Source organism: Erythrolamprus reginae, chromosome 9 (assembly GCF_031021105.1).
Source record: "Erythrolamprus reginae isolate rEryReg1 chromosome 9, rEryReg1.hap1, whole genome shotgun sequence".
NCBI lineage: Eukaryota > Metazoa > Chordata > Lepidosauria > Squamata > Dipsadidae > Erythrolamprus > Erythrolamprus reginae.
In genome coordinates this window covers 38,626,639-38,640,690 of record NC_091958.1, presented here as the reverse complement: position 1 = coordinate 38,640,690, position 14,052 = coordinate 38,626,639, and the positions used below count along the sequence as shown (strand labels likewise).

Below are 14,052 nucleotides of genomic sequence, written 5' to 3'. Positions count from 1 at the left end.
AGGGATCCTCATCCTCCTCCATATCCTCATATTCGTCCTGAGAGGAATCTGAATCATCCTGAATAGGAGCTCTAACCGCTGGGGAAGAACCCAAGGGGCGGGAGGGACGAGGAGGTGGAGGAGGTAAGGGAAGCTCATTGATGGTAGAGAATTTAGCATCAATGGCCTTGGACAACACAGAAAAAATAGATTGGAATTCAGGAGGTAAACTAGAAATATCAGCAGGAATGGCAGAAGAATCCCTGAAGGCCTGGGAGGATCCTGGCTGGGGGGAATCTTCAATAATATCTGGTTCCTCTGGACCTATTCCCCATAGGTTAGGTTGGGGTCTGTCTAGGTTTGGCTCATCCAGAGATAACACAGGGACCCCAGAAGGAGGCAGACTAGAAGCCTCTGGGGGGTCTTGACTACTGAGTACTTGGGCCTGTACTTTCAAACGCTTTGCTGATTTGTCATGGATTCTTTGTAGGGCTAGGTCCCTTCTCTTCTCAGCCCTGGTGACCTTGGTCGAGGGGCGGGCCCCTGAAGAAGAGGAGGTCGAGGCCTGGGGGATACTGGTAATCTCATCGCCTGTAGGCCTGGCCTCTCTGGGACCTTTAGTTGTGCCTCTCTTGGGAAAAGTAGCCATAGTCTGACAATTAACAGAAGACCAGGCTGAGCCAAATAACTGAATAATTAGGGAGAAGATTTCAAGGACTTCCCAAGAGGAATGGATCCTGCTCCGAGGCCTCGGAGCTGCTGAGACTTGAGGGCAATCTGGGCAAACCCAGAGTTCGTGTCCCCAAATACAGCGTGGCCAGCCTCCCTAAACTTAAATTAAAGTAAACCAAGGCACTCTGGTTGGAGGCTTAGCCGGTGGAGAATTAAGCCTGAGCGTCCCAAAGCCCACTCCGGGATCCACGCGGTGGACTGAGGCCTACGCGGCTGGCAGGAGGCCAACACGAGAGGCCTAAATTTAAAAAGGGGCACGAAGGCCTTCGCGCCGAAAAATCGCTCCGTAATAGAATTCTTAAAGGGGAAGCGATCGACTAAGTCCAGGAGACTAGAAACAAGCGTCTCACTCCGCAGGAGGTATTTCTTAAGCCCTTTTACAATAATACAATAATGAATCAATGAATCAATACTTGCACCAAGACCTCCAGGCCAAAGGATTAAAGGAATCCACAAGCGGCAGCGGGGATCGTAAACGGCAAGACAGCCGGGGGAAAACGAAACCGCAACTTCTCCCAAGGAAAAAAGCCGAGCCACAAACGGCTGGCGCTATTAGTGCAAGTAAATAAATAAGGATAAACAATTCTTACTACTTTTGAAGGAAAAGATCGAAGGGAAGGTGTTAGAATGTTGAACGAGCTATCACAATACAACCGCAGGATATGCGAACTGAGCGAATTCTGGGGAAGGGGCGGATCCGGCAAGCTTTTTTAACACTAGGCTCAGTTCCACCGGATTGGACATGAGCAACCCATGTGACTGCTGGACCCGCTCCTTCAGTACGGAGAAGATAGATTTGTAAATAAATGTAATTAGAGGATGGAGAATGTGTTAAAGAAATTCAAATAGGAGTTGGATGAAATAGAATAGAGAGTAAATTAGAAATTAGAACATTTTATGTTGTGACATAATCAAATGAGTTTAAATATTGAATAATTTAATCAAATATTATTATATTATTATATTATTATGTAATATAGAGAATTGTTAAATAAATTATACTATAAGTAAGGAATTAGTAAATAAGATAAGCTATAGTGACAAATATATGGAACAAATGGATACTGAAATGAATTAGAAATACTGCTTGAACAGGGGGAGTTGGACTAGATGGCCTCCAAGGTCCCTTCACAGTTTGGTGCCCCAAGAAGAAATTTGGGAGCTGCATTCTTGAATGACTTCTGATGAAAATGCAACTTTTTGCAGTTACAGAATTTGAAGTTCAACTACTTACTGACACCTGAAGAGTTTTACTCTTGGAATGCCTAAGACCCTAATAAGAATAATAAACACACCAGACTCAACAATTATAGAAAGATAGAAACATAGAAGACTGACGGCAGAAAAAGACCTCATGGTCCATCTAGTCTGCCCTTATACTATTTCCTGTATTTTATCTTACAATGGATATATGTTTATCCCAGGCATGTTTAAATTCAGTTACTGTGGATTTACCAACCACGTCTGCTGGAAGTTTGTTCCAAGGATCTACTACTCTTTCAGTAAAATAATATTTTCTCACGTTGCTTCTGATCTTTCCCCCAACTAACTTCAGATTGTGTCCCCTTATTCTTGTGTTCACTTTCCTATTAAAAATACTTCCCTCCTGAACCTTATTTAACCCTTTAACATATTTAAATGTTTCGATCATGTCCCCCCTTTTCCTTCTGTCCTCCAGACTATACAGATTGAGTTCATGAAGTCTTTCTGTATAGTCTGGAGGACAGACTATCAGTAAGAAACGTAAAACGTCTGGATAGTAGATGTAGTAGTGCCTCAAGACAAAAGGAAGAGAAAAAACTAGAAAAAATGACAGAATACAAAGTCCTGCAAACAGGAATAGAACAAGTGGCAAAAGATAGCACAGGTAGTACCAACAGTCACAGGTACCTTGAGTGAAATTTCCAAAACATCTGGATATCACATAAATACCGTTAGCATTGACAAAATCCACATCAGTCAATTGAAAAAGTACATTTCCCTTGGAACAGCTTTCATCTTGTGACAATATCTGTAACACCATTAAACAGCAAGATCGATCTATCCCAGATTTTGGGAAAGACTCGATTAGGTGAAGATGCCAAATCCAGCCTAAACAACTGGCTAACTGTGTGACCACCCGTAGTAATAATTTATTAAATTTTTACGCTGCAATTTCTCTGCAGCCTAACTCACTGGTTCTGGGAAGCTTGCTGAAGCAATATACATTACACAATAAACTTTCATGCAGAGATGTATTTGGAATACTGTGTTCAGTTCTGGAGACCTCACCTACAAAAAGATATTGACAAAATTGAATGGGTCCAAAGACGGGCTACAAAAATGATGGAAGGTCTTAAGCATCAAACTTATCAGGAAAGACTTAATGAACTCAATCTGTATAGTCTGGAGCAATGTTTCCCAACCTTGGCCACTTGAAGATATCTGGACTTCAACTCCCAGAATTACCCAGCCATTCTGGGAGTTGAAGTCCAAATATCTTCAAGTGGCCAAGTTTGGGAAACACTGGTCTGGAGGACAGAAGGGAAAGTGGGGACATGATGGAAACATTTAAACATGTTAAAGAGTTAAATAAAGTTCAGGAGGGAAGTGTTTTTAATAGGAAAGTGAACACAAGAACAAGGGGGCAAAATCTGAGGTCAGTTGGGGGAAAGATCAAAAGCAACGTGAGAAACTATTATTTGACTGAAAGAGCAGTAGATGCTTGGAACAAACTTCCAGCAGACATGGTTAGTAAATCCACAGTAACTGAATTTAAACATGCCTGGGATAAACATAGATCCATCCTAAGATAAAATACAGGAAATAGTATAAGGGCAGACTAGATGGACCAGGAAGTCTTTTTCTGCCGTCAATCTGCTATGTTTCTCTGTTTCTAAACAGAGGACAGCTACCAGAGGGTTGCAAAGGTAGGCGAGAATGATAAGATTAGTAAATTATTAAAAGCAACTGGATACAATCTCCATGGGAAAGAAGGAGCTTGTGGTTTGCCTTTGCACAATTCAGGCTTCCGTATCTGGATGTGCAGCAGCAAGAGGGTAGCCAGGATACTGAATTCATAAAGTGCTTTTTACTTTGATTTTTGTAGCCCTCCAGGGCTTTCAGGCTTCCATTAATTAATTGATTCAAATTAAAGAATTCTCTCTCCCTCCCTCCCTCTCCCTCTCTTTTACACTATACAAATAAAAATTAATCTGGCTTTGGGTGGTGCCCTACAAACAACCCTGGAAATTACTGAACCCAACCTGAATTCAATGTGCAAAAATTCAGGAATAACAAGATGAAGTACAAAAGCTACTCATGTGCGTGTGGGTTCCTTTTCTCACCAGACTACAAACCTGAGAACCCCCCAGTGTGTGCAGGTGTGCCTGATCTGTGTAAAGTTCACCCCTGCCCTCCATGGGTTTTGACTGGTAATCGACCCTATTCATTCATTCATTCATTCATTCATTCATTCATTCATTCATTCATTCATTCATTCATTCGTTTTTTATGCCGCCCTTTTCCTTAGACTCGGGGCGGCTTAAAACATGTTAGCAATAGCACTTTTTTTTAACAGAGCTAGGCTATTGCCCCCACAATCCGGGTCCTCATTTTACCCACCTCGGAAGGATGGAAGGCTGAGTCAACCTTGAGCCGGTGATGAGATTTGAACCGCTGACCTTCAGATCTACAAGTCAGCTTCAGTGGCCTGCAGTACAGCACTCTACCTGCTGCGCCACCCCGACCTTGCAATGATGAGCTGCAATGAAAGCCATGCCCCAAATCCACCTGGGCAATTTTATCAACCCTGCAAGTGCTTGACGAAAGAGGTGACCTGTTTATTACCTTCTCAAGAGTGTTTTGAAAATTTCTCTTGGCAGCATTTTTTTTTCCCTAGCCAGATTTTGTTGGAGACGCTGAGGGTGTAACCGTTGTTTCCTGTGACGCAACTGTGCATTCCTTCTGGGAATGCAACACTTCCTCATCTGGGGAAAAAAAGGCTTTTAATATCTTTCCTTGAGGTTCAGTTCGAGGACCTATAAAGCCCTACGTGGCATCGGACCAGAATACCGACGGGACCGCCTTCTGCCACACGAATCCCAGCGGCTGATTAGGTTCCACAGAGTCGGCCTTCTCCGGGTCCCATCGACTAAACAATGTCATCTGGCGAGAACTAGGGGAAGAGCCTTCTCTGTGGCAGCCCCGGCCCTCTGGAATCAACTTCCCCCTGAGATTCGAATTGCCCCCACTCTCCTTGCATTCCACAAGAAGTTGAAGTACAAATCCCCCCCCCACTCTTCTGTCTTAAGCACATGAGATTGGTGTGACTGTGTAGAATTGCTAGTTTTTAGTAATAATGAGTTTTTTTAATTTAGTTTTTATATTGGATTTATATTCTATTGTTTTACTATTGCCATTGTGAGCCGCTCCGAGTCCTCCCAGAGGAACGGCATACATATCTAATAAATTATTATTATTAATTATTATTATAAAGGAGGCTGGAAAGAGGATGGGGCCATCAGAAATAAGTCAAAGATAATCCTTGACTGATGACACAGTAAGATTTGGAAGGGACCTTCTTATTCAAGGAGACCTCCATACCATTCCAGACAAGTGGCTATTCAGTCTCTTCTTTAAAACCTCCAACAATGAAATATCCACAATTTCTGGTGGCAAGCTGTTCCACTGGTTAATTGTTCTAACTACAGTATTAGGAAATTTCTCCTTAGTTCTTAAGTTTCTCCTTAGTTCTTTCTCCTTAAGCATAAAACTGATCAGGAAAGACTTCATGAACTCAATCTCTATAGTCTGGAGGACAGAAGGGAAAGGGGGGATATGACTGAAATATTTAAATATGTTAAAGGGTTAAATAAGGTTCAGGAGGGAAGAGTTTTTAATAGGAAATTGAACACGAACAAGGGGGCAGAATATGAGGTGAGTTGGGGGAAAGATCAGAAGCAACGTGAGAAAATATTATTTGACTGAAAGACCAGTAGATACTTGGAACAAACTTCCAGCAGACGTGGTTAGTAAACCCACAGGAACTGAATTTAAACATGCCTGGGATAAACATAGATCCATCATAAGATAAAATACAAGAAATAGTATAAGGGCAGACTAGATGGACCATGAGGCCATCAAACTTCTATGTTTATATGTTCTAAATTGCTTCTCTCTTTGCTTAGTTTCCAACCATTGTTTCTTGATTTGCCCTCTGGTGCTTTGGAGAATAAGTTGACCTCTCCTCTTTGGGGCAGCCTTCAAATACTCGAATGCTGCTATTGTGTCTCCCCACTCCTTATTTTCATTAGACTAGACATACCCACTTCCTGCAACCATTCTTCATATGTTTTAACCTCTAATCATCTTGGTCGCTCTTTTCTGCCTTCTTTCCAGAGTCTCAACATCTTTTTTTATATTGTGGCGACCAAAACTGGATGCAATAATAACCACAACTGAAACCAGAATTTGCATTGCTAAACAAGGCAATGAGTGTGTTAATTGAGTTACGCTGCAGCTTAAATGAATTGCACCTAATTTTATGGGGTTTTTTCTTGAATTGGTTTTTAAGTGCATCACTATACTCAATAAGCGAATCATAAAGGGGATCTATTACTCTCATTCTGCTTGTCGAAAGCCAGCAAGGCAGGTGGCAAATGGTAATCACATGATCCTACCATCGTCGTAAATACAGGTAGTCCTCAACCTACCACCACAACTGAGCCCAACATTTATGTTGTTAAGTGAGACACATTGGCTCAGTAAGTGTCCAATCACACCTGGCCAATAAAATTCTATTCTATTCTATTTATTTATTTTGCAAGTACACATTGGAGGTATGTAAAGACATAATAATATTTATATACATGATACTAGTAAAAAAATAAAAGAAGAAACATTAGGACAGGGGACGGAAGGCACGCAGGTGCACTTATGCACGCCCCTTACTGACCTCTTAGGAATCAGGTGAGGTCAACAATATATAATCTAAGAGTAAAGTTTTGGGGTTAGTTGATGATACTACAGAGTCTGGTAGTGAGTTCTATGCATCAACTACTCGGTTACTAAATTTGTATTTCCTGCAGTCGAGTTTAGAGCGGTTTACTTTAAGTTTGTATGTGTTGTGTGTTCATGTGTTGTTGTGGTTGAAACTGAAGTAGTGGTTGACAGGAAAGACTTTGCAGCAGGATGATTTTATGGGCTGTGCTTAAGGCGACGTAGTTCTAAGCTTTCTAAACCTAGGATTGTAAGTCTACAAATGAGGGATGCTTTTCTGCATAATGAAGAAAACAAGATGGATGTCTGCCGTTTCTCCCGCGTAGTAAGTTTTTAACATATTTATTTAGATATATGTAAAATGTATATTGATATAAATAATTACAACTATATACTGACGTCAAAGAAACAAATATTAGTGATAAGTAATTAACAATGTTGGATAGTGTATTGTTTTTTGTTGTTGGTTTGTTTGTTTAGTTTTTTCCCCCATTCTCCTTATTTATTATTTTCTTTTTTCCCCTTTGCTGTATGTATTTATCTTATTGCTTTTTGTTTCTATGTATGTATGTAAAACTTTTGAAAATTCCAAATAAAAATATTTTTAAAAGTTTTAAAAAGATAAAACTATTTGAAATTAGCTTGAAGCTGACCCAGAGATAAGGAGATGCTAGAAACTGACAATCTGCTCCTTAGAGAGAATTTATGACTTTGTAACTCAGCCTGTGACCTTGGAATATACTTAGCACACCCTAGATGTACTTTGACAAATTCCAGTGTGGAAGAAAAAAATAAATAAAGAAGTGTTATTTTGAAAATCCAAGCCTGTAAAAAGAGTATTTTTGGAGCAATACAGCTGAACCTGAACACTGTGATGGACATAAGTGTGAGGACCGCTCACCTTTTTCAGTGACCCCTATAATTTTGAAAGGTCACTAAAACAGTTGTAAATCAAGGACTACGTGTACCCTCCACCCCTCCCAGTCACTCTTTGATTCAATCGATCCAGGCACGGCCCCTTCTGCCCCCGAACAGGCCCAAATGTTCTTTAACTTTGAAAGAAAATCTGACAAGAGAATTTCACACACATCCCAAAACAAACAGAGAAAATGAAGAGATAATTTTGCAACCCAGCACGGATTGGAACGTGTTTTGTTGAAGAAACAGCAGGGACAGTTCAAGGTTTCCTCAAACCGCAAAGTATTTTATTTGTAATATTTTATCTTGTCATCGGTCAGCGACTGTTAATACTTCTACACAATTCTGCCCCCAAAGGGAACTCGTTCTAAACATCTGATTTCCCTCCTAAAAGTTAAATACTGTTCAGGACTTTTTTTGTTTTTTGCTGGACAAAGAGAAAACGCATTTTGAAACCAAGACTGAACTGCAAACTGCAAAACTCCAACCTTTAAATATGTGCACGCACACACAACAGCTGCAACAGCAGAGATTGTCGGCCGAAGAAGCCAACAATGATTTCAAAGTTTGAATCAGGTGTTGGGGTGTGAGATTAAGGTAAAAGCAGGAAGCCACTGCCAGAAAAGCTGACGTGTATATTTTTTGATAAAAATAAAAGCAACTAACACACAAATATTGAACCAAAACGCTATGTGAAAAAAAAGTTTCTATGTGAAAAAGAGCTTTTTTTAGCTGCTCTAAAACATTCAAGAAGAACATCAAAATTATAAGAACACAAATCCTCTGTAGGTATTTCCTCAAACTATTACCCTTGGCTTCCCTAATCCAAAAACAAAACAAAACCACCAGCAAAATCAATAATTTTCTGCTATAAAGCAAAGAAACACTCTCCTAAATCATTTGTCCCTAAATGCTACCACCAAAGCAGAAAACCTCTTTAACTCAGCCTTCTTCAAGCTGATCTATTCAGGTGCATTGGGACTTCAACCACTATGCTACACAGCCTTCCGAGTGGGGAGTTCAAATTCCGAAAGGTATTAGATTGAGGAAGGACCGCCCAGAGCGACCTATCTTTTGAGCAGATGGATCGGTTCCAATTTCCCCTCTTCTGATGAGATCTTTTTAAGATCTTTTAAATACCCTACTCAATAAAGAAAAAACACACATTCAAATGGCAGAGCAAAAGCTAAACATTTGCCTTCCTTGCCAGCCCAAATTTTTTCCACTTATTAATTTGTATACTTTGGAAATCATGGCGTTATTTTTTTCTCTTTTTTGTTAAAAAAAAGGGTTTAATCTGGCCACCTTTGGAACCCTGCTTTCAGTTACACAATCTGCAGAAAACTCATCGGGCTTGGCTACTCTTTAAGTTGTTGAACACGATCCAATAGTCCTCTTCTGTCAACACGGCCTCTAGGAGTTGATCACGTGTCCCGACCACGTCTCATGTTTCGTGCCCGGAGCTAGGTGAGTGATGTTGACCTCCACGGCTTGAAGTTTCTCGTTCTTTGGCGGAATGGAGCACACCTTATAGGTGACCTCATCACCAGCTACCGGAACGTACTCTCCTTCAATACTGTAAGAAAAAGAAAGATCATAATTATTCTGTCTAGACCACCCACCGATCAGAATAAAACGTTCACACACTCACGGGATAATACTTAAAAGGTAGAGTGGTACCTCTACTTACGAAATTAATTCGTTCCGTGACCAGGTTCTTAAGTAGAAAAGTTTGTAAGAAGAAGCAATTTTTCCCATAGGAATCAATGTAAAAACAAATAAGGCGTGCGACTGGGCAAACCACAGAGAGGGTGGAGGCCCTGTTTCCTCCCAGGAGATTCCTAGAGAGGCCCCATGGAGGCTTCTTCCGATCTTTTCCAGCCCTGTTTCCTCCCAGGAGATTCCTAGAGAGACCCCACGGAGGCTTCTCCCTGCCTTTTCCTGTTACAGTTTTGGAGGCTTGGGTTTGTAAATGGAAAATGTTTCTTGAGAAGAGGCAAAAAAATCTTGAACACCTGGTTCTTATCTTAAAAAATTCGTAAGTAGAGGTGTTCTTAGGTAGAGGGACCACTGTATATTGATTACAAAATGTTCAGGTAAAAGACTGGTCAAATAGTTCCAACTCTAATTTAGTCCTTTCTGGCAAGTATTCTCAGCTTAATTTTCTCTAAGATAAGGACAAGTCCCAGTCCGGAAGCCAAAGCTCAATTAATGGAATTCCTTTGAAGTGATTCTGTCCGTCAAACGATCTGTAGAGTCTGGAGTACCTCATGGTCCATCAAGTCTGCCCTTATACTATTTCTTGTATTTTATCTTAGGATGGATTTACCAACCACGTCTGCTAGAAGTTTGTTCCAAGCACCTATGACTCTTTCAGTAAAATATTTTCTCATGTTGCTTCTGATCTTTCCCCCAACTAACCTCAGATTGGGCCCCCTTGTTCTTGTGTTCACTTTCCTATTAAAAAAACTTCCCTCCTGAACCTTATTTAACCCTTTAACATCTTTAAATGTTTCAATCATGTCCCTTTTCCTTCTGTCCTCCAGACTATACAGATGGAGTTCATAAAGTCTTTCCTGATAAGTTTTATGTTTAAGACCTTCCACCCTTTTTGTACCCCGTCTTTGGACCCATTCAATTTGATCGATATCTTTTTGTAGGTGAGGTCTCCAGAACTGAGCAGTTTTCCAAATGGGGTCTCACCAGCGCTCTATACAGCGGGATGACAATCTCCCTCTTCCTGCTTGTTATACCTCTAGCTATGCAGCCAAGCATTCTACTTGCTTTCCCTACCGTCTGACCGCACTGTCCACCCATTTTGAGACTGTGAGAAATCACTACCCCTAAATCCTTCTCTCATCCACCATCCAACTCACACTATGTACCAGAAAAGTAAGATCTATCTTCTAGTCCAATCTGAACACCAGTATATGAAAAGAGCTTGGAAGCTGGATTCAGGCTGCGAGCCCAACGTCTTCTCCAAGGACAGCCAAGTTGGGTGTCCACAAAAGTTTTGGATTTTCTCAGCAAGCCCAACCAGCATGACCAAAAGATTGTGGAAGATTCAAACGTCTGGAGGATTTAAGGTAGCCTTCCCCAGCTCCGTTTTCTCTGGCAAAGGGACCACAAGCTGGTCCTTCTCTCTTTCCAGGGCAGGCACCACGAACAATAATGGGCAGACAAAATTTTACTGCCACACTGTGGGTGTGGCTTATTTTGTGGGTGTGGCTTAATGGCCATGTGACTGGGTAGGAGTGGTTTGCCGGCCATGTGATCAGGTGGGAGTGGATTGAACAACCATGGTTCAAGTGAACTGTTAAGTCCTTGATTTACAACCTTACCAGTGCGGCTCGCTGGGGTGACAATTTGCTTCGTGTTTCCCACGCTCTCCTTCCTGGGTCTCCCCCCCACCTCAGGCTGGGTAGTTAGGTGAACCGGTGCTGCCAGAAGCATAAATGCTGCCAACGCCGCTTCCACCCATGCCTTCTGCTTGCACTTCAGGCGGGAGGTGGTCGCGGGAGGCTGGAGGGGAGCCGGGCAGGAGAGAGGGAAGCTCGTCCGAGGACAAGAAGGAGGAAAGAGGAAAAAAGCAAGGAGCGCCGACATAGCTGCAGCAGCAGCAAGGGAAAAAAGGAGAGCCGAGATGAGATCAGTAATCCAGGAAATGACAGCTGCCAATCAGCTGGAGCTTGCAGGCATCTTCATTTCCGCCGGTGGAACTATGTTCCACCCTGTCCTGCCTGCTGCTCACCCCTGACCACGAGCCAGACTTAAGCACCCTGCGGGGTCTGATCCAGACCCCAGGCCTTAAGTTGAGATCCCTGGTCTAGAAGTTTACAGTTCATTTTGAGCTAATCTACTCATTTTTGTGCTTGCTGAATAAACGAGAAAAGAGTTCCCCTCCAACTTTAGAGAAGGGGAAGTGGGCATCTTCATGGAGCTTCAAAGCTTTTCTTGTCTAGCAAGGATCTCCAATCTTGGCAACTTTAAGACTTGCGGACTTTATTGAAGTCCACAAGTCTTATAGTTGCCATGGTTGAGAAAAAATATCATTATTTTCTCTCCACATAAATTCTTACAATAGAACATACCATCTATTTTTGTTGCAATAAAATAATATTGAATTAGTAAATCATATATAATCAACAAACAGAATCTTCATTCCCATCTATTTAATTTTGGTATCCATCACACACTCCCTTACTCCTTCCTCTAATTCTGACACCCAGATAAACCCAATTGTCCTCTAACTAAATTCACCACTACTGTTCCTTTTAAATATTAATGAAAAACAATATCCCTAATATATATTTTTTTAAATACTAAGCTGTAGTGCGCCCCCTCCTTCTTTACAACCCTTATACAACCTTATTTTAACTATTATTAACAATACAACCGTATAAATTTATATTACTTATTAGGATCAACTCATGTCCCATTATTTTTAAAACATAACTATTAACCCCTTCATTAACCAAACCATTTTCAACATCTAAAGTTGCAAGGGTAGAGACCCGTAGCCTAGAGAGTCAAATTTTCAAATTTATTATTACAGTCATAGACCAAAACAAATAAAAACACTTAGTGAATACACAATCAAAAGTTGTAGGATAAAATGATAAATGACAGATAAAATCCATGATAAAATCCAGTCTATCAATTTTGCATTGTCAATACTACTAAAATAACAGTCCATAAGCTGTGAGGTCTATATTCAGTTTGATACTATTAGGGAAAGGAATAAACAAGGTTGCCACATTTGTCCTATAAATTAGCTAAGGTGTATTAGGCATTTAAAAGCTGGCCACAAATGGTATACATACGTATATACATCCATCCATCCATCCATCCATCCATACATACATACATACATACATGTATACACATACATATACACATACTGAGGGAAGGGAGGGGGAGGGTTATGGGTGAAAAGCAAGAAAATAAAAATGAAAATATATTTTAAAAAAACATACATATGCATTTATTTATTTATTTATTTATTTATTCATTCATTCATTCATTCATTCATTCATTCATTCATTCATTCATTCATTCATTCATTCATTCATTGGATTTGTATGCCGCCCCTCTCCGCAGACTCGGGGCTGCTAACAATAGCAATAAAACAGCATATAATAATAATCCAATACTAAAACAGTTAAAAACCCTTATTATAAAACCAAACATATGTACAGACATACCATGCATAAAATTGTAAAGGCCTAGGGGAAAGAGTATCTCAATTCCCCCATGCCTGACGGCAGAGGTGGGTTTTAAACAGCTTACGAAAGGCAAGGAGGGTGAGGGCAATTCTAATCTCTGGGGGGAGTTGGTTCCAGAGGGCCGGGCCCGCCACAGAGAAGGCTCTTCCCCTGGGTCCCGCCAAGCAACTGGACGGTAGTTATTAAACACGGCTGGGTCCAGGGAAGGCTTCTTGAGGAGGGGGCGCACAAGTGCCTCCTTATAAGGAGCCAGAAAGGACCCCCTCCCCAAGGAGGCGTTGACAATCTCCTGGACCCAACTCTGTGTCACCTCTCGACTGGCAGAAACCAACTAAGAGGGACACGGATCCAGTAGACAGATGGTGGAACTCACAGCTCCAATGGCCTTGTCCACCATCAGGTGTCACCAAGTCAAATTCCCCCCAGACAGATTGACAAAGACGTTTAGCCCCAGTCACCTCGTCTGACTCGTTGTCAGTCGACTCTGTTTTCCAATTGGAGTCCTACATATACATGAATACATAAATACATACACACACACACACATATGTATAGACACATATACACACATATACATACATACACACATACTCACACACACACACACATATATATACACATATATACACACATATACATACACATATATATATATATTATATACACACACACACACACACACACACACACATATATATCCCGCTATATAGAATGCTGGTGAGACCACATTTGGAATACTGTGTTCAGTTCTGGAGACCTCACCTGCAAAAAGATAATGACAAAATTGAACGGGTCCAAAGACGGGCTACAAGAATGGTGGAAGGTCTTAAGCCTAAAACGTATCAGGAAAGACTTAATGAACTCAATCTGTATAGTCTGGAGGACAGAAGGAAAAGGGGGGACATGATCGAAACATTTAAATATATTAAAGGGTTAAATAAGGTCCAGGAGGGAAGTGTTTTTAATAGGAAAGTGAACACAAGAACAAGGGGACATAATCTGAAGTTAGTTGGGGGAAAGATCAAAAGCAACATGAGAAAATATTATTTTACTGAAAGAGTAGTAGATCCTTGGAACAAACTTCCAGCAGACGTGGTAGATAAATCCACAGTAACTGAATTTAAACATGCCTGGGATAAACATATATCCATCCTAAGATAAAATACAGAAAATAGTATAAGGGCAGACTAGATGGACCAGGAGGTCTTTTTCTGCCGTC

At 41.0% G+C, this 14,052-nt stretch overlaps 1 protein-coding gene across 2 annotated transcripts in view; it reads right to left on the bottom strand.

Annotated features, from left to right (window-relative positions):
- Nucleotides 1-7,873: 7,873 nt before the first annotated feature.
- CARHSP1 (calcium regulated heat stable protein 1) overlaps nt 7,874-14,052 on the bottom strand; it is a 36,581-nt gene continuing 30,402 nt past the window's right edge. For both annotated transcript variants that reach the window (XM_070760842.1, XM_070760840.1), the window contains exon 4: nt 7,874-9,184. In XM_070760842.1, coding sequence (XP_070616943.1) covers nt 9,022-9,184 — 163 coding nt within the window. In that variant the 3' untranslated portion in view covers nt 7,874-9,021. The remainder of the gene's footprint in view (nt 9,185-14,052) is intronic.